The 26,518-nt window shown below is 48.4% G+C and overlaps 2 protein-coding genes across 2 annotated transcripts in view; both read right to left on the bottom strand.

The window, feature by feature from the left end:
- LOC126557261 (uncharacterized) overlaps window positions 1–20,856 on the bottom strand; it is a 34,306-nt gene extending 13,450 nt beyond the window's left edge. Inside the window, exon 1 of the mRNA XM_050212969.1 lies at window positions 20,742–20,856. Within this exon, the coding sequence (XP_050068926.1) occupies window positions 20,742–20,856 (115 nt within the window). The remainder of the gene's footprint in view (window positions 1–20,741) is intronic.
- Window positions 1–26,518, bottom strand: part of LOC126559023 (glutathione S-transferase 1) — a 435,657-nt gene that overhangs the window by 253,540 nt on the left and 155,599 nt on the right. The window lies entirely within an intron of this gene.

The following is a 26,518-nucleotide window of genomic DNA, read 5'->3' as shown; positions in this document are numbered from 1 at the left end:
TCGCACACTGCGTTGCGTTGTCATTGCGTGCGTCCTATAAGACTTCCTCCGGGTAAATCCAATTCATGTCGTTTTCGGGGAGGGCACACAAGAGCGAATGGTAAGCCGAAAATCCTCCGAGCAACCACTTCGACATGTCCGTTCCCACAACCACAGGGGAACGAAAAAGGGGAGAAAAAAATAAAACCAGGAATGAAAGCCAAAAAACACTCCAAAAGCATAACAATATATAAAGCTCGAAAGCCTCCGTCGAAGGCTTGTTCGTTCGACGAATAAATGTTTATTGTGATACGATTAATTTTAATTTGATGTTAGATTTAAGTGAGCAGATTAGAATCATCAATCACGCCAGTCGAAAGTGTCGAGCAGTCGGTCGCAGTGTACCGCGCGATACTGCTGGCTCACAGCATAAAGCCCGAAAGCCGTCCGGCACGACGAAATCTCGTTTGCTCTCCGGTACGCGCCCGTAGTCGTTACCATTCCTTTCGCTTCACTTTTTGCCGGGGAGTGGGAAAGCAGCATCCTATGGGGGAGAGGGACTTCTCCTTAGGTGACTACACACGCGCAAGATCTAATCGGGAACCTGGTTAGAGAGGAGTTATGTTTTTGTTTGACTATTTTTGCCGAGCAAGCGAACGGACGGACCGAATAAGGCGCGGCCACAGTTGTTCGGTTTTGCGGCAGAGCGCAATTGTGCGAATCGACACTTGGCGATCGCGACAGTCCACCATACACGGATTGGCACCCTGTCGAGGTGTGCAGGGGAGGGGGGGGGGGGAAAGGAGTTTTCGGTGGAGTTGATAAAGCGGAGCGAAACACAAGCACACGCTGCACCGGGCGCATGTGCCCGGACGGTTGCCCATTTTTGGCATTGAACATTGCAAAAAAACATGCAACATTGGCCGGTGGAATTTTGCTGAAGAAAGTGGACCAGCGGTCCTTGTTCGGTTGGGTGTTCGGTGGAGTCTCCCACAATACCGCCCGTACAGCAGCTGCATCTACGATGCGCAATGCCTCGAAAAATCAATATCCGGCCTAAGCTGCTCGAGTGTGCGAGCGTGCGCCCGCGAGTGCTTCATTAGTGAGGCCGGTGAGGCCTAATGGAGCGGCCGAGCGAGCAATTAAACCATCCAGGTCCGTGCTCGTTCTTGCGTGGTCTGTTGCAGGCGGAAGCCGGCCATGCTTTCGAAAGGAAATCCATATCCACATTCCACCAACCAGGATCCCGCGGGAATCCGTGATTGGCTGGATTGAAACCTTTTACAGCTGCTGTTATTGCTTTTTCAGCTCTTCTGCTTGCTGTCCATTTCCTCCCGATCGGTTTCGGTTGGTTTCGTGCTAGATTTCTTACGAAATAATTACCGGCAGACTTGCGGTGTGTGTGTGTGTGTGTGTGTGTGTGTGTGTGTGTGTGTGTGAGGGGGGTATGAGGCAGAAATGCAGGGATTTGGTATTCTATTGCCTAAACCACATAATTTTCGACGTTTCGAACGGCTCTACATCCTCATCATCATCACCATCATCATCGCCGATGGTGCTCTGTTGTTAAGGGCACGTAGAATAATGGTGCAAGAGGGAAGTGAGGATCGCCCGAGAAGGCCACTTATGATTTGGAAGATGATTTGTGGCGCTTGCGCTGAAAGCTCATCTGGTCTGTGTGGCTAGTTAGAGGGGGTAAACCATCGGCAACATCATCAGATCCTTTAATTCATGTTTCGCCTCTCCGTTTTGGGGCAACATTTCGCCACAACAACCCCGCAAATTGGATCTCGACCACTCTCGGGTGTTTGGAAATTGCGCCTCAGCTGGACACGCGAAAACAGTTCGCGACAAGGTCAACAAAAATCGATCGGCTGCTATCGTACGTTGCAAATCGCTTCAAACTTCCTTTCCTTAAGCGATGTGTGTTGTCCAGAAGAAGAGATTTCCGCTCACACGATAGCATCGGACCCGAACGATGAAGACATTCCGGGCAGTAAAGGCAAACTTTATCCGGCGGTTCAATAACTCATGCGACGCACATGACGCACGACTCAATCCGTGTTGCTGCTGCTGCTATAAAGCTGCTCCGAAACGGAACGGAAACAAAAGTCGAATCTCCGAACTTTACAACAACCAAAAAATAACACCGTTTAGAGCTTAGCGATCGATCTTCTGGACCGCTCCGGTTCTGATGTAGCGGCGTAGGTCTGCTTTTTCTTTCTCTGCGTTCTCTAGCTTACTCTATTCAATCTGCCCATTTCTCACCCTCTTTCCATCTGTGGTTCCATTTCCCCTGTTCCATGCTGCAGACCGAAACCGGGGTGGATCGTGGCCACTACTGCTGCTGTTATTGTGGCGAACGATCGATCGATCGATGCGTTGAAAATGGTCGATCAAGCCCGAGTGAAAAAGCGAAGAGATTCGGAATATTTTTTAATTATATGCTTCGATAGACATTAATAGAATTAAATGGTAAGCGCATGTATTTCCGTGCAATGGCAGTCGGCTCGCAACACGACGTGACTAATCCTCCCGGTGCTCCGGAGCTTTCCGAGCAAGGCAAGACAAGCGTTTGCTTCACATTTGCCAATGGAACCCGACCGCGATCCCGTTCTTGGATTCCGTGAAACCGAAACGAGAGAGCCTTCTCGTTTCGGCTTCACTTCACTACGAACCAGCAAGTCACAATTGTAAAGGCCCGGTCGTTTCGGGTGTTCGTTTTGAGGGCGCGCTAGGCGAGTGGCTTTACGTTTTTGGCACCGCATTCCATTACGTCCTCATCCGATCGGAAAACAATCGTACTCTGGCAGGGCGGACGTCTGCGTTCATGAGTGTGGAGGATGAAACAACGTGCGCTTCCTGTGGCGTTTCCGTGGCCCGGGGGCAAAGCTAACTGTCCTCGCCGGTTGTGGATTCAGCGCCGGATAAGATTAGTTTGAGCCTACTGCTCTCCCCGACAGAGTGTGTGTGTTTGTTTTGCGCACCGAAGCATAACTCCGCTCTAGAATGGAGTCAAAAAACAAATGCTTTCTTTTTTGTGTTGTTTGGCGTTGCACACACTCAGCCTATGCGAGCCCGCTCCGACCAGACCGCTATGGCTTCGCTGGTTGGCGAATAGTATCGCGAATGTGCGAAAGAAATGCCGCCCCATGTGTAGGGCTAGCAAAAGGGAACAACCGGTAAAAAATGTTGGACCTAGTCGACGAAACTATGCCTGAATGCTGTTGCTGTTAATATGTTACATTTCGACCGCCATATCGACCTCCGACGATGAATCTCACGGCAAGTCTCGTCCGCGCCCGCGCCCTCGATGCGATCTGCAAAGCTCCGAGCATTCAAATCGGTCCGTTGGCCGGGTGGAATGTTTTTTTCCCCGGGATTGCACCCTCAAATTCCTGCTTCCCTTCACTTTTCCCAGCACACACCGTTCGGATGCCAGGGTCCCAAGAAAAGACGTGGAGAATGCTGGTGGGTAGATACATGTTTATTTATCGTTTTTACTTGCAAACGACTGTTGCTGCCGCGTGGTCCCAATGCCACTGGGTGCTCCAATTTTGTGTGTGTGTGTGTATGAGTACTTCGTCTCCACTTTCTTCACTACCAAGATTTACACCCAAGCGGGGCAGGGGCGAAGAGAAAAGAGTTGTTAAGCAAATGCCAGTGTCAATGCAAGGGCTGGGTAAGAAAAAAAGGAGGAAGCCGGCTATTTAAAGCAGTTTTTTGATGCTAAAATTCTAAGCATATTCACATCTTCCTACAAATAGTGTAATTGCATGCGGGATCTCTGTTTGCTTTCGAACCCGACCGCTGGAATGCTGCAGAAGTTGTTACTTGGTCGGGTTTCGTGTGTCTCTTTCGCTCCGTATCAACCGCGGGACGATTGGAGCATTTTATAGCATGTGAATCAGATATGACTCCATGTTTGGGTATGGGTGTGTGGCTGGCTGGTGGAGCATGCTTTTTTTTTCATCGGTGTGTCCCTTTCGGTTTTTCTTCTACTATCACGTTTTGCTTCCCTGCGAGTTTCCATTCAAAATAGCTTCCATTCGTCGCGCGTAAGATGCAGTTGAAGATTTATTTATCATCTCGTTCCCTTGCAAACGTTTCTCTTGCCGCTTTCTGGCTGTATCGCTGTGTGTCTAGATCTGTTCAACCAGAGACTGGGCGCGTGGTACTACCAAACCTCGCATCAGGTAACAGGTTCCCGAACTCGATAATACCATTTTACGAGCGCGCGGGACGACCTGCACGAGCCGGGTCCAGCACGTCGCGAAATGTGGTCCATGATCTAAGTAACCGATTTACAGGGCCATTCTTGCTTTATCCTACTTGTTTCATCATTTTCCGCATTATGCGGTTCGTTCTCGGGCTCGCGGACACTTAGCATGGAGTTTAATTTTTATGCTCCGGAAGCACAGCGACTGCACAAGATTAACGACTAGCGCGAAACAAGGCTCGGACACGCGGGCTAGGGTCTCTCTTGCACAGTTTTATGGCTCCCTTTTCTGGTTGTAGCCACAGCACCAGGGCCCTGATTAACCGAACAATGTCAGGTGCCGATCGTCCCGGGTTCCGACCATGGGAGGTTTAACGCATTAATGATCGTTGTAGATACTTTCGCAAAACCTGTGCACACAACTCGTCTCAGCTTCCAGCATGGCCGGACCGACGGACGGACGGAAACATAAAACTAGCTTTTGTGAGAGCAGCCACTTGTGCGGTTGTGCGTGCCCTTGTTGCCTTACATATCCCGTGTTCTGATTTTCTTGCCCTGCACTTGGTTCGGGTGAGGATGAGCCTTTTGCATGGTAAAATTAAAACCCAACCCGGATTGACAGTTTTGTTGCAAGAAATGGGGATCAAAACTTTGCAAGACTGGTTGCAAAATATCCCGTTGTTCAGCGTGGTCACTCAGTTTGGGGTAGGGGAGAAGCGCCTACGGTCGGTGTAGAGTTACCAGTTACCGGTCGATGCTGTTCCGTATTGAATTACCCTAGCCTTCTCTAGTATCGTCTTCGCTAAAGCGGCACGAAGCGTTCTCGAAAGTGAAGTAACGATGATATTTCTTGCCACAGCATCTTCTCTTCTGTCCCGGGAGGTTTATTTATTCGCCGTTCGCTCATTTTGGCAAAACTAAACCTCCAAGATGCGTTCGCTGCTCAGATAGGTTAAAAATAAAAATGATGCGCCCCGTAGCCTGACGCAAGCAGAGCCGCCGGATGTCGTCCTTCTCCGAGCGGTGTATTTGTGCTTGAGGACACACCAACCAACCGGCGTTATATTAACACCCTCTGGATACCCGCTGCCGACGACCGAGACTTTGACATTTGCAAGTGCTCTCAAAGTCTCGCCATCCGAACTCGAGAACCGTGGCATGAAGTGTCAGCTATGGGTTTGGGAAACGCGTTCCCAGCAAATATGGGTAGCAGCTATTTGGGGACGCCGCCGTTGAAATACTTGGTTGCCGAAACGCACCGTAACGTATGGCACAACGAGGAATACAGACGGCTAACGACAACAAACAAAAAATCAACCGCAAGCAGACGCTGACGCCACCGAATCCGACCCGGGAACTAACGATATTGTTATTTGGCTCTCAAAATTCTTTCGATGCTCCTATTTTTCCTCCCCGCGACAGGGGCCACACTGCTCAAGGACCACTTGAACGAGCGCGACCTGACGCGTAGGAGCTTTTTCAAAAGACTTTTACGGCTAGTTTTTTTTTTTGACGACTGCGCGTAGGCGCTGACGAGTGTAGACGACTGTAGACAAGCACATTCCGGTAAGGTACCACCGGAAAGCCGGAGCGATCGGGTGGGGAATGTGAACGGGACCAAAAGAAGGGACAAAAAAAAACCGCGACCAATGGTGATGGTAACGAATTTGTAATCAATCTTTCAATCATTACTTCATCGACCCTTAAGGGTGGATTTTGATGGGTGGGAGAAGGATTTAATTTAAAACGCCCCCCACGCCTAATGCCTTTCGTTTCGTCGCTAGAGAATTTCTCTGCTTTGTGAGGAGATGTAAAAGGATTTAACTAAAAAAGCACCCCACAGCAAGGGTTGATCGTGGTTACACATTTCCTTTACAATAAGTTTTCCTATTTTAATGAAACGCGACTTCATTCGGTTGTCATCCGCTACGGAAGGATGGAAATTCGAAAGGCAACGGTTTTAGCACAACAAAAAAAGAAACAAAAATGCCAACAAAAAACAGCTAAGGGAGTTTCGATCGTACAAAGACAAGAACAAAATTTAAAAAAAACACCTCGTAACCGGAAGCTAGTATCGAATGAACTCAACCGGGAGGGTTTGATTTATCGCCCAAAAAGGATACGGAGCCCATTTACCAGGAGAAGGACAAAATTCCCTGAGCTCATTCTTGGTTCTACTGTTTCAACTGGGACCACAGCTCTGGGAAGCGTACTGGGAAAATCGACCACAAGAATGTTTGCCATCAAAAATATGCTCCCGGGCAGCCTGTTTCGGGAAGCACAATACCGGACCGGGAGAGTATTGGTGGCCTATTGGAGTGTGTGCTTTTTTTTTTTTGTTGCTCCGAACGCAACGAAGACTGTGGCATTAAGTATTGGGTTTCATATTTGATCGGAAGCCATCATCGGGACTCTACACATGGATGAAGGGTTTTTTGTGTCTTTTGTGTGTTTTAAATATGTTCTTGCCCAGTCTGGTGCTTTATCCTCAAACACGTAGACTCATTTAGAAGCTGTACGAAATTAGGTTCATAATAGCAAAAAAGAGAGAGAGAAAGGGAAAGACAGTGTGCAAATATTAAAAGGGGTTCATTCAAACTTGATTTGCACTGGTTGTAATATGAGCCTATTTGCTGCATGGTGAAATACCCAACGGACAAGTACACGCGCAGTCAGTCACACAGGAAGGTTGGAGCGTATGTAGAGCACCAAAGTGGGTCCTTCCCAGGAGATAACACCACCAAAGTTGCCGAGGGTTTTTATCATCAGAGGCCCGTTGCCAATATTTGCCTATGGTTGATCGGGACCCGGCCTACGAAACATCAAACCAAAATTGACATCTCGCCGAGCGGAGCACCAGACAGCCGGGTGAGCATCGTAATCGGAATGTGGCCCCGAACCGGTTACGTGGGCGGCAGCTTTATCTTAAACAACCGTAATGGGAAAAATTCCACCTTTATTGTGTTTACCTTTGTCTTTTTGGTGGGTTTATTTTTTATTTTTTAACGCCACTCGCTAATGGGAACTACTTACCCATCCGGCTGGTTTCTCGGGTGTGTGCGCGCGATCGCTCTCCCGCAAGAAGGTGAATGCTCGATTTGGGGTGTATGTTTTGACGTTTTAAGCTTTAGAAATGTCATAAATTTCGTAGCGGCTGCGTGTGAACCCGCAAAAGGAACCACTCCCGTTTTGCTTGGCAAAAGAAGGAAAAACGGTCATTGCTCACCCATTATAAGCTTTTGTGCGCTCGCATGGACCAATAATGTTGTGGCCTCGGAACAGTCGCGAAAACTGCAACCCAACCGCTTGGCGTGGAAAAAGAGGTGTGTTACACTACCCGCTGTGAGCGCGCTGTGGTGGGGTAGAACAAGACATCACAACGGGACACCTCAATTGGACTGTGACTTCGATGATCTAACTGCTGTTCGACGACTCAAAAAAGTGAAGCAAACAGCTATAGTGGAAGCTCATCGTTCGATGGGTTTCTTGATCGCACAGGTTACCCGAGCACGCGTGCTTTCATCGTCGTTGATCGACAGTAATCGTATGCAAAGTACCACGGATCTGCACAATGTTAGCTGGCGAGGAGCCTCCTTCAGCACGATCAAGAGTAGGTTTCGAGGCGGTAAGGCGGAAGAGGACTCTCTTCTGAACAGGATTCCAGCGAATGTCTTCATCGCTTTCCAGTGTCTCCGGTGTTCTTTGCATCGGGACAGAAAAGATGCGCGACCAAGAGTCGTTGGCTGAATCCATGGGAAAAAAAAAATCATGTACTCCCCAACAGCGAAACATCCGATGATGACGGCAAAACTGCCCAGTAAGCTTGTCTTCCTGTCCCGGGGGGCTTGCGCAACTATCATTAGGCCATTTTGTACACTGGTACGCTTTTGCAACGGGGTCTGCTTTCATTAGCGGGACTCGCTAGCAACCAAGCTGCTGCCAAGCGAGCAGACTGCCCAGCCGATGGTGGTGCTACTTCTCGATGGGTACCGATCAAAACGGAGACGAGAAACGGCTGGCTCTGGCTGCCCATCCAGAACCATGTAAATTAGTGCAAAGGGAAGCATTCCGTTCACCTGGATCATCCATGATCGGATTTAGTCGGCGAGCTAGTCGTCGTAGAAGATTCCCACAGGCATCGTCATTACTGGTGCGATGCGTCAATTGGTCAGCTGCTCAGGGCTCCATCGCGTACGGCTCCCCTAATTGATGAGCCCGGCAGCCATTGCTCTGCGGGAACAAAACGTTCAGGAGCAGCAGCATTAGAGACTCTAGGCTACTCTATGGCCTAGATTTTTCCACCCCATTTCAAGCCCCGATGGGTCCTACGAGCGAGCAATCGATTGCAAGCTGGACAAGCGGATTTTAGTCATAAATTAGCGCTTGTTTGCGCTGGAAGGTGTTGTAGGCCGGGGCAGAAGCAGCAATATGAGGTCAGTTTAGCAAACCAACTCGAAAAGTGATTAGTGTTTAGACACCGGGACCGGATGCAACAACTCTCGCATGTTTGCCACTTCGTTTAGCAAAGGCTTGCCAGAATGTACCCAAAAAAAAACAAATCTCTCTCCAACCGAAAAGCCGTTTCCCTTACAGTGGATCGTTTCGTTACGCACGATCGGATCGCAAGTGTACCTTCCGCAAAACCTTTCGGTACGTGTTTTGTCCACATTTCCTGGCTGTCCTGTCCTGCGAGCGAGCTGAGTTATAGCTTCCCGCAATAGATGCGGTTGATGTTGTTGTATTTGATGCGGTCAGCATGGCAATACGCACAAACACAATCGAAGCTCTTTGACGTTTAGCTTCCAGAAAGGGCCCAGATTTCTTTCCCGTCTGCCCTTGGGGCGTCGTCTTATTTGTGCACGCTGGCTTCTTCAACTATGCCCGCTCGATCAACTCGATCGGAGGCAAAACCACATCAATCCAGAAGCCGAACGCGGCCAAGAATATGATGAAGTTTCGAGCTTGGATTTGAACCAGCTCGAAAACACCACACCAAGAACTAGTGCCAGGAAGGAAGTCATAATTTCATACCTCCCGTTCCACTACTTCTGAGCATCGCTACGTCTTGCCGCAGTAACTTATTTCTGAGGAGTTCCAAAAGATCGTCATAAACCAGCAAAGCTCTTGGAGTCAGCTTCACATTATGGTCGTGTGAGTGTGCAGAGATTTTTTTCGGCTTTGTTGATGTTGGTTGTCGTTTATGGTTTTCAGTTTGCTTTCCTACGTTCGCCAGACACTTTATACTCGCTTTCGTAAGCCGAGAATCTGGGAATATTCAGGGTCAAATATTCGATTTTTATGAGCTCAATCAAGCGATCATAAAAACAATAATGCGAAGTAGGTAAACATGTACGATTGCATCTTCTTGCCCGGGGTTCTGTCCGGTCAGGGGGTTTAGATGTTCGATCCGATTACCACCCGTCGGTGGCGAGATTGATGAGACCGGGTAGTGGCGGCCCTCCATGTTTGGCTTTGTTTGGTGTGGTTCCAGTTTTTTTCTTCCCCGGCCATCTATTGCCTGCCGGGACTCTCTGGTTTATGGCTGTTGAACCGCTAGAGACTAGCGACGCACCTTCAATTCCCCCGCGGGGCGTGTGACAGTTGCGATTTGATGATGGGGGTTTCACCCCGTTCGCTTGCTTTCACCACGATCAGCAGCATCCAGATCGTGGCGATATGCACTAGCGCAACTAGCCGGCAGGCCACAGCAGGTGAACGATAAACGTCCGATCGCCCTGGGCACGCTCGGGATGCGATAGGAGGGGCGAGGCATAAATCAAGCGCACGGAATTGACGCGATCGAGCATCAAAATTATAGCTTCCCCGTTTTCGATTCCATCGGCTCATTCTTCGGTAAGGGCAAACGCCGAAGATGTTTTGTGCAATGGATCTGTCGAGAATCGGGAGCAAACGTAAGGCGACAGCCGATTGGCACTCATTTGCACTCGTGATGACGAGGCAACTAAACCGTAGCTGCACTGCTGTACGGCGACAGCAAATGATTGCTTTTGTAGTAGCAGCGGTTGCTGTTCCATGATTGGCATGCACGCGAAGTGCATTTAAAATGCATAAAAAGCGCCGATCGGCTTGAGCATGAGCGCTTCTTTAGCGAGGCGCCCAGATGTGGCAGGGTTTACATCTGGGCAGGACTAACAAGCTCGCCAGCCTGCTGCACCGAAGGGAAGAAAAAGCGACAGAACGCGAATATCGCTAAATCGACCACATCTGATAGCATGCTGCTCCAGAGCGATGCAGGGTGAAACGGAAGCTTGCAGGATGAATCGTTCGCAACTCGAGCGAACATTGCGTGCACATACAAACACCAACACGTAGTTATGCGTCAGACATTCTCGATGGAAGGAAGCGACAACGGACCGCAAACTGCTCGGTGGACCAAGAGCGAAAGGAAGCTGAACAAACGGTGGGCAAAATGAATAGCTATCACCCGGCTGGTCCTGGTGTACAGACACACTCACACACTCACATGGGGGTTGTTTGCAGCATCCGGATGACAAGCAGGCGCATCGACGCCGGGGGAAGGAACGAGAACCGGGAGCGAGGTATAAAATTCGACATGAGCATACCACGGCTCTTCACCTTTCATGCTAGCCTCCTCCCCGCCAAAATCGAGCGAGCAAGAAGAAAAGATCGAGTGAATATTATTATGATAATTAGGTTCCAGCAGCCAACCGGTCGTACCGTCCGAAAAGCGAGCAACACGGGATCGCCGATCTTCCTCTCGATTCACCGCAAAAAGAAGCGGAGAAACCCCGAAAAGGAACGGATAGCTGCTCCGCATGTATCCTTTACTACTTTGCTTTAATAACAGTAATTATGGTTCCGAAATTTTTATATTCATACTCATCGAAGTGGCCGGAAAGTTTGGCGTGTTTTGGGTCGTTGGTTAGATGATGGACTCTTTTTGTGTGAGTGCGGTTAGTTTGGCTGCTTTCGACCCGCCGTTGCTCTGCGTTTGTTTCATCCCTTCATCCACCGCCTCTGCGTTGAATAGTTTTTGTTTGGCTTCGATCTCGTGCTCCGTGCCAACCATATCATCGGAGATGCTCGATTTCGTAGAATTCATCTCCAGGATTCCGCAATTCCGCAGGGTCTGGTCTGGTTCAGGTGGTCTGGCAAATGGCAACCTTCCAGCGGTCTGTTTCGAACGGTGATTCCGCGTGTGGAATAATATTTGCTATGATGCGAGCCGAGTTTGTCTGGCGTACAAATGAAAACACATTCTGAGCACGAATTAAGCGCTACCACGCTTCCAGGCTCCGCAGGCTGGGGCCATCGCGTGAACCCGAATCGATCGAGTTTTGTAGCGGCACAAAAAAAAACACACACACACACATTAAATGTCGCTTGCTGTGTCTCTTTTTATAAATCCCTTTTCCACCTTATGTTCCCTTCATTCCCCAACCATTGTCGGTACAGGTTGTGTGTTTGAGCATAATGTTGGGCATGATGGTCACGAGCGGTGTTCTGGTGTTCTGAAGTTCGCGAAAAAATTGAAACGGCACACGACGCATTGCTCGCCGTTCAACACTTTTCCCCTCCACCATATCCCACTTTCCGACACACACACACACACACATACCTCTAAAGTACGTTGGGGAAGGAAAACTTTGCCACCGGCACCTGTGCTACGGCGTTTTCGCGAGAACGCACCAACACGGCAGGTCGGTTGTACACAAGACCGACCGACGACGTAAAGTACGCATATTTTCTGCTCGATTTATACATATATTGAAAACCCGTTCACCGTGTCCGGTGACCCGACCGAATGCAGCTGTCACTAAGTAAGATCCTTTCCTTTCCGCGTCACATTCCACATTCAGCGAGAAAAGTTGAACCAGGCAAGAAGGCGTTTTGCCACGGTGTCCTGGCTTGTGGGGTTTGGAGTTTGCCAGGACAAGAGTTGGCAAAATTGGAATGTTATTAATTGCCTGCCGTGTGGGACGCCCGGCGGGCAAGGAAGCGTTCGCACTGCCCGGGCCAATGACCACACGACAGATGGAGGCAGACCAACATCATCGAAGACGCACCAGCGGTCGTTAATATTCTTCCCGTTGTCCCGTGACCGTTCGCTTTCGTGCTCTTCCTGTCCGGTTTTTCTGGCCGGGACATTACAGAAAGGGATAGAGAGAAAAAGAGAGAGAGAGAGAGAGAGAGAGAGAGAGAAAGAGAGAATCAGGCAGCATGCCCTCTGGAAGGATGGAGCCCACCGGAGCGAAGATACGCCGAACCAGATAAGGTTCGGAATTGATTACAGGAAATCAAATTTCGATGTTTCTCGCTCATTCTCGCACGGTCGGTCGTTTTTTTTTTTTTGTCGAATTCACATAATTTCGTACCCTTGGGGGGTTGTTGTTGTTTCTTTTAACCACTCGCACCACCAAATTGAAGCATCGTCGCAACCTGTTCGCTGGATGTGTCCGCGTGTGTCGTCGTCCACCATGAAAGTGGAGCAACATTTAACTTACAGGGACAGTGGCGTCCAGAAAGCCGAGCAAAGAAACGGACGAGAACAGGCACGAAAGGTCAATCAATAATTAGTGAAAGGTGTTACCGAATTTCCACCACATTCGATGCACGAAAAACTTGCTCCCAATCTGTTGGACCGCGCTTGTGTTTTGGGGCAACGGCACACAGGTGGTTTCGTGCGCTGGACGATCTTTCTTCACGCTCCATCTAGGAAATGGAACGAAACAAAAAGAAGTGAAGCACCAATTGCACAGCACCACGATGCACCTCGCATCCCATTTCCGGTACACGCGGTACAAATTGGTGCAACGTTTTCCGCCATCGGTTGTGAGCGAATAATTGGGACTCCATACGTCAGTCATCTGTAACGACATGTTTTGCTTTTTAAACGACACTTTTAAATGCGAACCTAATCGTTGAGGTACATCCTCAATGCTTTCGCATTCATTAGCTCACTATCCAGGCGAGTGTTGCATGTGTGTTGTGCCGTTGTTCCCCCGGTTATAATTAAGCTTCTCACACTTTAATTCCATCGTTGGAGATTGCTGGGCGCGTGGTTTGGTCTGTGTCGTCTGCTTTGGGTCCTGTTTTGTTACTAAACACAAGTACCGCGACCATGGCGCTGGGTTGTGATGCATGTGACCGTTCAAAGTTTATGTGCACGTGCAAACCTAACCCCTCGTGCCCTAAACTAACCCCCCTTTTACACGTCCAGTCGCTACATTTTTTTGTTAGCTCCGCAAAGTGCACACACTCTCTCTCTGCCACTCGAAAGTGATAGAAAGGAATTGGAAGCAACAACAAAAAATTGCAAGTAAAATAGTCATGCATAACGCGAACGTACCATGGTTACCATGAAGCATCCGTTTGTAATGGAATTCATTTTCTAAATGAAAAACACAAGCGCGCCCACCTAGATGGAGCACGGTGGAATGATATATTTATGACACTTAGCGTGTGCATGGGTAGAAAAGCGGTGTACAAATGAAATGCTCTTCGGCAAAGTCAGGTGGGGAATGGTAAAGAGTCTACTTTAGATCAAACCTCGCTTTGTCTGTGCATCGCACACAAATAGCCCGGTGCAGGGATTGATTAGCAACGGCACTCTAGCAAAAGTGATGCGGAGAAACATCAGAGCCACGGAGTGGTAAATTATTTCGAATCGATTTGTCAACGCTTACCCACGTACACAGCCTCTTACATTACGAGAACATAAATAATAATTCTACCCTGTATCAAAGGGTCTGTATCAAAGACTGCCTTCGGCTCGGCAAGTCCGCACAGTTGCCGCCCTGTTCCGTGCCACCGATAAGCGCTTAACGCTTCGACCGGACAGAAGCGATTTTTGCCCCCGGAGGCACCGGGGCAGAACCGTGGCAGAACCAATTTTGCAACGATGCCTCGGACCACTTCCATCCCGGGCGACAAGTGATGTTTTCATCCTGCGACTGCATTCTTCGGCCTGCTTGCGCGCTAAGCGGCCTCGGACTAGGATTGATTAACCGGACTCATCCATCACCCTTAGGGTTGGGGTTGTAGCCGAGCAGAGTCTAGCTTTAGATGGGCCATTTCTAGCGCACGGTGAACTCATCGCCGTGCAGAGTGGAGTATAATTTGCGTATGAAATTAAATAGTATTCCAATACCCTGTGTGCCCCCTGCAAGCGAGTGCTGTGCATCATTCTATTTTCCCTACCTTGGGTCTTAACCCTGCGCAACCATTCAGCGAAAATCCCCGCAATCGGGATTCGATGGACCGATTTGTGGTAATTTTCCATTTCCGATTGTTTTTTCGCAGCTACCCAGGAAACCAATTTATGGCTTAAAAAAGCCTCAGGCCAACGCCCGTGGGAGAGGCCATATATATTTGCGCATGTATGCATTTATAGCGTGTACTGTGAGGAACCCTACAATCGGAAGACTGATTTACAACGATGACCGGAAGTCGACTGTTTCGCACACGCGCACACTCGAAAAGGCGCTCCGTATCGGGGTGGATTGTTTCTCAATTCTCGATCATTCGATAGATCGAACGATAACGATTAAGGTGGCGTACAAGTGAAACAAAATGGAACTGGGGGTTTGCTTTTTTTCGGGTAATTACCACCAACTGTTCTTACGGTGGTGATGCCTCACACGATATAATGATCGCATTACCGGTGAAGCCTCTTCCGGAAGCCAACAGCATGTGGTGGTCGGTCGGGCAGTTATCGGTTGCCGGTTCAAAAAGGGGAAATTAAAATTCCTTTTCTCCCGCCTCCCTCTTCCATGACAATTCGATATCAACCTGTCCGTCGTAAAAATCCTTGACGACGGCAGGAAAGGATCACTTTCACGTAGCAGTCGGGTTGCAGTAGGTGACAGATTGTGCGCGTCGGCGCGTGTCCTGGCGTGGGTTCAATTACGCCAAAGGATATGGATGGCAGTGCAAAGAATCTGATATCGATACTAAGCGGAAAGGGAAAGAGAGATAGAGAGGGAGGGAGGGAGGGAGAATCCCAAATGCGCATCGTTTGAGTTGGAATGACATTTTAATTGCCGGCGCACACCGTCAGCTGGTCACGCGGTCCTCAGAACCGAAGCGCTTTTGCTTTTCGTTTGTATGTTTTCGTCGGTGACTTCACCTCGATCGATCGGTTGGCGGCTTCCGCTGACTGATCACTGACTGGGTGGCATCTGGCGCTACAGCAACACACGATCTCACCGGAGGTAATCTCATCGCGACCGGTCCGGGACCACACGCGTATGAACGGCGAAAGGTGATCGGTTTCATTTGTCGGCTTCTGATAACCATATGGACAGGGTGGAGTAGAAACAAAAACTAAAAACCCTTAGAACTGTACACCGCTGAGGGTCTAGCGAAAGGGAGACTAACCCTTAAGGGTGGTACATTGTTTTTGAGGTGGATTTTGTTTTCTGGAACAATGACTACGAAATTGAAGTGTAGTGCAGTAGAATGATAGGGAAACATAACGTAGGTTTGAGTTTTTTTTTTAGAATGTTTATAAACATGAGGATGCATAGAATGAAAGCCATTTCCCATAAGAATTCCACCTCTGGAGGGTTAATTGATAGAAGAAGTGTAGATAAAGGAAGGAAGCGCTCAATCGAACCGCGAACCGGATCGACTGAATCGTATCAAACCGAAACCAGAATGCCCAGGGTTGGAGGGTGCATTTTTTTAATCGGTTATGGCTGCTCGGTTCAGCGCGCCCCCGATTTATGGAACCACGGAAGAATGGAACGTGAGAGCACCGGGTCCACCAGTGTGCCGGGATGGTGTCCACTTCGAAAGGGGTGCCTAATCTTCGTTCCCATGTGAATCTCGGGAACTCCGGGCGCAATGGTTCAATCAATCTCGCGCGAAGACCGCAACTAATGTGTGCCGGCGTTGTCCCGAGTCGATGATGGCGACGACGGTGATGATGATGCATCATCAACCACCGACCATGATCATGATCAGTCGCGACCATCGGGTATCGCGTATCATTAAGTCGCACCCGAATTATCCACAGCCACCGTCTCTTCTCTGCTCGGGAGCGTTTCAAGGTTGCCGGTTTGAGGGAGGGGGAGAGCTGAGCGTTCCAAGCTGCGTCCAAAACTGTGCCTAATTCGGTTACTGCTGTGTTGGAGCGGGCTACTCGTGTGACGGTGGCAAATTATCGTTATTTAGGGAGCGAGAAAAAAAAAAGACCTTTAGTCGAAAGTCAAGCGCACCGAAAATTCCAAAGAACGGGCCCGTTTGGGACAAGTACGTCCGGGGCGCGCTGCCCGCGGAGACCGTCTTTTATTCGGTAATGACCCAACGAAGAGCTTCCACCGGGAGCGACCCAGGTGTTGAAAGAGGCCGGTACTGCTGGCCGGTCGGGGTTAGCAAGTGGTAGACACCATAAGCGCATCGACAACATTCCGAAGCTCCCATTAGCAACTGAATTGGTTTTTTATTCGCCCGGGCGCAGTACAGCATAAATGGGATGAAGAGGGGGAGAAAATGGGTAAATGCGTTCCCTATGCCATCGCCACCGCCATAATGGTGTGCTGAAATCGACCCCAAAACTTCCCCAAAAACCCCAAACCCCTGAGACGAATCTGATCCATCAGCTCACCCGCTCGCGGACACAGAATCGGATGTAATCCGCATTTTCGTGCGGGTAGGTGAAGAATGAAATAATAAGCGAAATTAATCGTAATGATATTTAATAACAGTAATACGCTTCACCCTTAAAAGCTTCACCGGCAAAAAGCTTCTAGAGAATGCCCGAAGAGACTCGCACACACATTAATAGCAAAAAATCCATCCGGAATGGCAACAGTAAATATTAAGTAAAAAAAAAAACGCTACAAATCCCCGTTTTGGCTCTAGCTTTTGGAGTTTCATTTCAGGCTGCCCCGAGCAATGGTACGTTCGTGTGCCGGGCAAGCTTTTGAAGATGTGACTTGGGGAGAGACCTCTCACCCTCTCTAGCCAGAGGGGAGCGGGGGGTGAAAAGAAAAGGGTCGAGAAAATGACAACCGAAAACAGCGACGACAATGTCTTAAACCGCGACAAAACACGCAAACACACGATCATGATCGCGGTTGTTCGTTTTGTAATTCCGCTATTCAGCTGACTACTGTGCTTGGTGAGGGCAGATCATGCTTTTTTTTTTGCTGTTGCTGTTGCTGCCATTTGACCGACCGAATCGATCGAAGCGCACGTAATTGTCACCTGCACGAAACAATAGTCACCCGCCCGGGAGGGGAGGCCCCAACATTAAAGGAAGCCCAACATTATCTGCAGTTTTGTGGTGTTTTGCCGTCCGGACGGGTGCACGCATCTAGCACGCGCACTGGAACTCGCTTTTGGCAATCATTAGCGGGAATGGTGATGTAAAGGCTAGCACCTCGTGGGACGGTGGTAGCGGATAAAAAAAGAAAACGGGCGTTCCGAAGAAAACTTCTGATTCTGAGGTTTTTCCTTTACTGTTTCGTTAATTCGGGAATGGAATGTGCGGCAGCGATTGTGTTTGAAGTTTTTCTTTTTGTTTATTGGGGTGGAGTATGTTTTTGTCATTCAACCCATCCCCCCCTACCTCCACAGACTTCACACACACACACACCCTTTTGGGTGGGTGATTTCATTTCTAATAATGGTTCCGCGTCGTTGACTTCGTGCAATGATACCGGCAGCCGCAATGGTAGATCAGGAGCAAACAAGAACAACGCAAACGATAATAACGCAGAAGAAAGGTAACGCAAAAAAAGGCCAACCTGCTCAACTGAAGTGCGCATTGGCGTTGGAGAGTTTTGAATCTTTTTTTCTCGCTGTTGTTTTGAGCTCCAAGACTTCCTTTTTTTTTCCTCGCCGGTTTAATCCAACCCCCTTTGGTGGCTTTTGGTGAGAGGTAATAACGAGCGACCCAATGTCGAAATCTACCGATCTACCGTGGCAACAAGCACCGAGTACGCTTGAAGCTTTTGACACCTACGCGCGCCACGTCGAACGCAAAACCACCCTCCAGAAACGGGCCCCAGAGACCGATCGACGATTCACGATCCGCGGTGGGAAACAAGATTCCGGCTTAGCTTCCTCGCTAACGCGGAATCGCTGGATCTTGAACCCTGTGCAGCATTGCCAGGCCGTCTCGACGTGTCTCCCTGCTACCTACTTTCCTTGCGAATATTACACCCACCTTTATGCTTGCGCTCGTTACGCCGGCATTAGCGAGGCGTTGTCGCGCACACCGTGGTGTGGCGTGTGATAAATGAGCTCGAACGTTCGAAAGCTTGTCGCGCGCGTTGCGAGTGCCGCGTGGGGGTTTGTTTTTTCGCTTGACGCTCCGACGTACACGGGAACGAGGGATTCAACATCCTACGAACCGATCCTTGCGGTGCGACAACGCGATAAGGCGCAACGCGAACGATCTTGCGAAGCAACAGGCGCACAAGGTGCGCATTGTCATCTCCGGTTGTTTTTCGTTCGTTCAAGGCGATGGAGATGCATTATTATAGGCCGTGTTTTTTGTTGGTCCGTTCCACTCCCCCCCCCCCTCCTTTTCCTTTCCGATCCCACTATCTATCTACAGCAAAAGAATGGTACTTCCAAATGCGACCAGACCGTTTCGCTGCATTCTTGCTTCGGGTGGGAACGTATTGAACCTGCGTGCGGTTTTTTGTTTGTCTCGGTTATTTCGCGATCGATCGCATTGTCGCTATAAGGATGACATTCTCCAATTTTCGGTGCGTGGGAATGAATTCCATGTCGACTATATACGTGCGTGTGTGTGAGTAGGATTTATTTTTATCTTTTTGTTATTGTTGTTTGCTGCTTCTCCTCTATCATTTCCAGTTCCTTGTCTTGCACTCTGGATCGCTTCAGCCGACCTCCAGTCGATTGTGCGGAGGCGTTTGGAAGATAAAATGAATATAAGAAAGAAAAAAAAAAGCATGAACCACCCCTGTTTTCTGATGCTTTTACTTTTTCCCTTCTTCCCGGCGACCACAAGACTACCCATTTCTTACCCCAACGCTACGAAAGTTCCCTCGTTTTTGAAGGTGAACTACTTTCGGTGCAAACGTGCTGTCAGTTTGGGATCGAATTTACATATTGACAGTGTGGCCGGTCGTTCGGAACTGCGCGAGGCGTGTGAATCACATCGGCGTGATGCAAGGATTGTGCTGCCAGTGTGTAGCTTTTAATTGATTGAAAGCATCTAATGATAACGCGCCGCTTGGAATTGATTTCTCCCGTCCCCGACAGCAGGATGTCACGCGACAGTAGCACTCGTACGGGGGCGGGGAAACAGGCGTTAATTGATTTAGGAGCAAGAACTTGAATTAATACAGCTCTAAAGTCTAATTATGATACCAATCGTGTGATAGCGAATGAGTGCGAAGTGGCGAAAATTATTACAAGTGATGGCCGAACGCGATCGCCAAAATTGTTTCCTATCGAAGTCTCGAGCAAATTGAACCACTTTGTCGGTTTAAATGAATCATGCGGGTTTTTGCTACCGGAAAACGGGGGCCATTGTCCCAGTGTCACCGTGGAAGGGATCTAATTCCAGTCTCGGTGGCAATCGAATTAGAACGCGGTTCGGTTCTCGCTCAGATGCTTTCAGAAGGCTGGCTTTGATATTTCGCTATACCGCCCCAACGTACATTAGCATATACCCTTCCCCGTCCAAATACACTCTTCCACTCTTACTCTCTCTCTCCCTCTCTCCCACGTGCTCGATTTTCCGACGATACGCTTCCAACGCTCCAAGAAGCGCATCTGTGCGTTAAACGGTATGTCAAACATATGATTAGATTAGCTTTCTCAGCGCACCGGTGGAATGTGTATTTCCCTTTTGATGTTGTCTTCCATCTGAGTCTGCCGCTTCTATCCCCCACACGAACTCAATAACTACCCCCCCATTTGCTTCAGCCAAAGGCACCAAGGTAAAGCTTTCGAGCGTGCAAGTGCTAAATGGTGGCGGCCGCAAAACGTCCTAACTGGCTCACGCGTGAGTGAACAATATTTGGCCGACGCGATCGTAACAAAGGAGGGGAGGGGATCACCTTTTTGTATCCCCGAAAGAGACCGGGAAAGGTGCGAGTTCCTTTCGGTGGGTACACTAGATTGTACGCGGTGTACAGCATGAATCATGTGAGGCACTACTTCACCGAGCAAGTCATCACGGCATCGACTGACGCAACACGGAGACTGCAACGTTCCACGGCACGCAGTATGGTCGCTGATGATTAGTATCGCAACTATATTTGGGATGCAAGTTTCTTTTATTTTCGAAAGGTAGCTGGCAGTAGCTTCTCGCGTGAGATGAATGAAAAGCCTCCCCACCTTTTGGTTGGTAATGAGTCAGAGAGTCCCAAGACCGCCGTGCATTATGCATCTTGAATGCATGAGATGGCGGCACGAGATTGCGAGCTCACCACCGCCCTGGAGGAAAGATGCGAGAGTCGATAGGATCGCTGCTACTACTGGCAGCGGATGTGGATGATTTGTGTAGCGATGCTGATGGTGGAACACACCGACACCGGAAGAACAACGCTGGTGATCAATGGGAGATACTTACACGAACGCACGGTGAAGCTGACCGCCGCTAGCAGTATCAGCAGTAGCGACTGAGCTGCCGGGAACTCCATCGGGAAGCCCCACGATCGTTGATTCCTTTGCATCTTCGTCAGCATTTTTTTGTTGGTAAGGGGGCGGGGGGGGGGGGGTATTTGTGTGTGAGCGCGAACGTAGGAGGGAAGTTTGATTCGCGTTTTATCGCACGCAGCACCGAATAGTTCAGTTTCCCCGGCACGTTTTCGTTGTTTTGCTAGTTTCCGTTTGTAATTCTCCGGGTTTCGAGCGGCCCTTCCGCGGCGGCACTGGCTTCCGCGGCGCTTGTTGCTGTCTGGCCCTGGCAAGCTTTTGTTTTAATGAGCTTTTCACAATTTTTATGGCTGCACGCCATTCACCGCACCCCGTGTACCGGTGGTGCCTTCGGGTTCGGGCGGAAACGCGTTGGAAACGGGGTACACATTCGAAATTCCACTCCGCGATACGAGACGCCACGACCGAGACCGAAATGTGACCGGGTGTGTGTGTGTTTTTTTTTTGTGTTTTGAGAAGTGGAAGCAACACGCGGTCGATTGAGAACACCCGCGAAACGCTACTTGCTCCTCACAAAAGCCCCAAAACGTCAATGTGCGATTGTGCTGATGCCGGCGATGGTGTTGAAGGCAAAGCTACCAAACAATTGACTTTTCTAATCCATAAATTAAGGAAATCTCATTAAATGATACATTTTCGTTTTCCGTATTTGGGGTGGGCTCTTCGGGTTCGTTGTTTTGTGTTGCCGCGGGATTGCCTTACCGTAAAGGCGGCTTAAAAGGGGCAGCAATGAGGGGAAGCACCGCAAAGTTTAGCGTCGCTTTGAAGTTGCGATAGAACCCGGATAAGGAAAGGGACCGTTTCCGGGCACAAACATTCACAGACACGTACACATAAAATACACACACACACATACACAATAGATAACCTTGCTGATGTTGAATGATTTTCAATTAAATCTTTCACCCTACACAAACATGCACACACGCACAAGCACTGGAAAGCTTTCGCAAAGCACCGATGAGATCACTGGAAAACTCGCGCACAGCATACACGGTCGTTTGAAAAAACGGTGTTTTCACGATCACTATCGGAGCAGGCGCGGATACTGCGAAGATCGCGAACTGGCTGCTGTGGCTGGCCGCTTCCGAAATGACTAAGCAGGCGTGATGAATGAAACGAACCTTCGCGCAAACACTAGCGAGAGATCAAAGATTGAATGAAATTGAACGCACACCACGCCAACTATGCGCCACTGGAGGCCACTGATGACGAAGATCAATAAATGTGTAAGATCAGATCGCGGTCGCGTGTTGAAGCGATGAATCGAGAAGCGAACTTGCGCGTGCGCAAAGTAGACGCGATCGCAAAAATGTTGGAATGTAGGAAATCGCGAAATTGCGCGAAAGCGTCTGAACGGTCGACCGTCTTCGTCGACGTGTTTCTTCGAACTGGTTGTGTGCCGGGTCGGATCCGCTGTGGCTTCCCTGCTGCTGTTGCTGCTGCTTCAGGGAGGTCGGGCTGCAGGTTTGGGTTTTTGGATTTTTTTTATTACCTTTTTCCCGTATCTGCATGCACGCTTCTTCGTCTCGGTCAGTGGACGGCAAACTGTTCGCGCTGGGGGTGAATGTTTGGTATGAAAGTTTTATGTACAAAGTATAAAAAGTGTAACAATGTTACAGTATGCGGAAATACGGTTTATAGTTTATTGCTGCCTTTATTTTGGTTTTTAACATTTAAATCATTGAACACAAATACTGCTCAGCGGTAAAAATGCTTGTTCCAAATTGGGTGAAGCTTTGTGCGTGAAAACAAAACAAATAAGATTGAATAATTGGAAAATCGTTACAAAAACTTTATTTTAAGCAAAAAGAGCTTCGCAAAAACACAATTTTTGCATATGAAATTGCGCTTGAGAGGCAAATAAGGATCAATGTTCTAGCTCTAGCTAAGTTCAAATTGTTTTGGTAGAATCGCAAAAAAAAAAACAAACATTTTATTTATTTATTTTTATTTATAATTGATTATTACGGTCCAGTGCCGTATTGCCAACACCGCTTGTGTTGAATAGATTTTCACTAATTTATAAGGCATTTCCTCCTTATTCTTTGCCTCATCTCGGACATACTCGGTTAAAAAAACAAACATTGTTCGATAGAAAAATTGATCGCTTACGTAGATAAGTAAAAATCTTCTACAATCAAGGTTTCTCAAGGTCTGGGTCTGCCATTTTTAGCTTGATTTCACCGATGGTTAATTCTGCGTATGAGAAGACGGTCCTTGCGGTATTGATATGAAAACAAGTTAGACTTTAGGCAGATAAAGGTTCTAATGCAAGTCGATCGCCCTTCTACTACCCTTTTACACAGCATAAATGTAATGTAACAGCAAGCATATAATGCGAACAAGATGTAGTAATGACCTAAGTAAAAAAGGTGACTTAAGGGCTAGCTGGAAAACATTAGTAAGTGGGTTTGCTTACCACTGACTATCGGAAGGCTTTTCGTGGCTCTCTCTTATATTCGCTCACTCTCTTGCCCTTAAGCTCACCGTAGGTTTGTTGTGCCTCGTAGTGGCCGTTTCTTTTGGTTTGTATTTCTTTACGCTCGTTTCCCTTTCTTCCGTTCCGTGCCGTTCAAGAATGAACGAACCGGAATGCGTGTGCGGCCATTGAGGATAGAGGCGACGCGAAGGGTACGGTCGAAATGGACGGCAAACTAATGAATGAAAGGTATTTTGAACTTTCCTACCGCGCAGGTTTATGCCGCCGGATGTTGCGAGTTCAGCTCGTATTCGAGTAACAGCCTTTTTGCGATGTTCAAGAACAGATCATCAAGGATCTTGATCTGTGTATCTTTGTAAAAGTGAGCAATGAAGTACCAAATACATTTAATAATCAAATAATAAATAAGAAAATGCATATGCACTGCTGCCTCCTGCAGGCCTAGTTTCAAAGAGCAACGGTTTGCATGTGTGCTTTTTTGTGACTGTGTTTTGTGTGTTCTTTTTTTTTTTGGATCTCTCGCATGTGCAGCAAAGCTTTCCGTCTCAGGGCCGAACCCTTAACTTATGCTGACGCAGTGGTAGTGTTCCGCCCAATCCATCCGCCCGCCTGTCAGGGTCGAGGGTTTATGTTCCATTCATTCATTCATTCGTTCGGTGTGGTTTGTGATACGCACAAACACATATGCAGTATGCATCACCGGACCGGTTGCGTTGCTGCTTGCGGGCAGGTTGCTGCTGTTGCCGGTGCGTGGAATCTCAACGGGCTCGAGCCACAACCCGGTGTGTATCGTCGAGCGATACACCGATCGGGGCAGGATTAGTCAAACTCATCTAAATGGTATTAGAGTGGTACGGCGTGTGTGTTGTGGGCTCAAACGACTCGAAAGTCACCGGCTGTTGCATTCGTCAGGCAGCGCATTTGGTGTTCCGTGGCCGTATTTCCTCTCGTCAGTGCTTAGCCAAATCGGACAGCAATAATCCTCTGAAAACATAATCATAGCGTGATGGGTAAAGGAATGGCTTGGGAATGCTTTCACCGGTGTGGAACACTGCTCCAGTTGGATAGGGGATACAATTGATTTGAATTGCGATGACTATTAATGATTGTCTGTTTTAAAAGATTATCCAATCGGGAATGCATTAGTTTGGGGTGGTTTTTCGATACTGAAACACATCGAGCTATGAATGTATTAAGGCATCATCGTCAAGTACTGACGACAAGTTGTGCTTTACGCAACATTAAGCAGGGATTGCGGGACGTGTGAATAGGACCCAAGGAGCGATGTAATTTTATTTGATACACAACGATATGCTTTCAGCCGAGTATGCCCGGGATAAGACAAAACCCAAGGAGAAAATGCCTTGTGAAATTTTCCTTTTTTCAATACATGCGGTGTTGGCTATACGGCAAAGAGCCGTCTTATTGGAAATAAATAAAATACATAAAAAAATCTCGATATTTGTTATCAAAACTCGAGGAATTTTGGAAAACTCGACGCTGTATAAAAGTATACACTTGAGTAATAGCACAACTTTGAAAAAATGCTAAATTATCGCAACATCCTCAAGTACTGCTATGTGCATATTTCGATTGCACATGAAATTCTCGTAACGAGTGCAACTCTGTTTGTACCAATATTCTAGAAAACAAGCATTTAAAAACGAATTACTGAACACGTTGAATCTGTTTATTTTTTTTTTAAATCCTTTATTAACCTTATGGGAACATTGTGAACAATTCTTGATCGTTTTAATAACTAATAACCCATTCAACGTTCAGGCACTCTTCTTCTAAATAAAGCTTTCATCCAATTATTTCTCTACTGCAGATCAAATTTCACTTACCGTACAATGACTAACGACAAGTTCAATTTACCAAGCATACACATGCATTGTTCACACGTACACAGTCCAGGTTAGCGTTTTTAAAAGCACTACACGAAATTAAATACCGGCGGCAAGCGAAAGAAAGCAAATCCTTCCATAGCATAAAATGCACGGCTCGCTCTCTATCCGGAACGGTCACATGCATTACGGCCAACCACTACCGACGCATGAGAGGGCAAAGGAAGAAAATCTCTTTTTCAGTTTCGTTCTGGTTCCGAAGCTTCCCGGTTTGGTCCCATCCGGCGCGACGGAAGAACTCTTACTCGGGCCGCCCCCTTCCCCGCGGGATAGGTGGTCGAGATCGGTGTTTTTATTTTTGTCTCTCCATTTCCTGGTACCAATGGCCAGGGGAACCGATGATGTAGTTTCCCATGTTTTGCAACCTGCTGTGCCGCCTTCGGTGCGCTCGTTTTACGATCGGAAGGAACGGTCCGGAAGGTGGACGCGAAGGTCGACGCTCGGGTACTTCGGAAGATGTCTCGGCATGTGCTTTACCGCGTGTGGATGTGTTTTGTTTGCTTCTCTTTGAGGCTGTGTGAGCGTGTGTGTGCTGGTTGCAGAAGGGATGAAACTACCCCTCGAACGGGCAGGTACCTCAGGTCGGTTTTTTGAAGAAACGGTACGACACACACACACACACACACACACACACAACACGAGAGAAACGAAATAAATCAAGAAGTAATCATCGTTAGAACATAAAACATAAACCTCGGCGACGCATCTCTGTTCGCGCCCGTGATCGGACGGAAGTGAGCAGTCCGTGTCCGCAGACAAACGTATGCAAATTGCATCATTCCGCCACAATCGTTCCGCACATGACGATGACTCGACACCGGCGTACCGTGGCCGTGTGGCCACAGTTTGCCGCACCCTTTTCCTATGCCGTCGCGTTCGCGCTTGACTGACGCCGGTTGATTGATTTTGCGTTGAGTAAAAATCAACATCATCGAGCGGGCGGATGGATCCGGGCCCGGTCTCACCAACACGCGCTCCCAGGTGACGAGATATCGGTGTGCCCGGCTATGCCTATGTTGGGCTGAACTTGAATGGTTGTTGCTTTTGGACGAAAGACTTCTTGAGCCGACATTTGAGGTACTTGTAGGTACGATTACTCGAGTGCCTTTCTGCCAACTTCATATCTTAAGGGAGAATGTGGGATGTGGAAGCCGGAAGGGGCAGGTAATAGTGTTGACTTCATTTGCTAGCTTTGCACTAGGTCCGTGATTTGAGGCGGAGGCTGAACGGAGCAGAGCAAATATATGTTTGTGTCCCCCCGGGGTGGTTTGAAACGCACTTCCTGTCGACCGGGTCGGGAGTGTTACTTTTTTGCCTGGTCTACTTCGAAGCCCATTCCTT

Source organism: Anopheles maculipalpis, chromosome 2RL, assembly GCF_943734695.1.
Source record: "Anopheles maculipalpis chromosome 2RL, idAnoMacuDA_375_x, whole genome shotgun sequence".
In the NCBI taxonomy this organism is placed as follows: Eukaryota; Metazoa; Arthropoda; class Insecta; order Diptera; family Culicidae; genus Anopheles; species Anopheles maculipalpis.
This window is presented reverse-complemented; position numbering and strand designations above follow the sequence as displayed.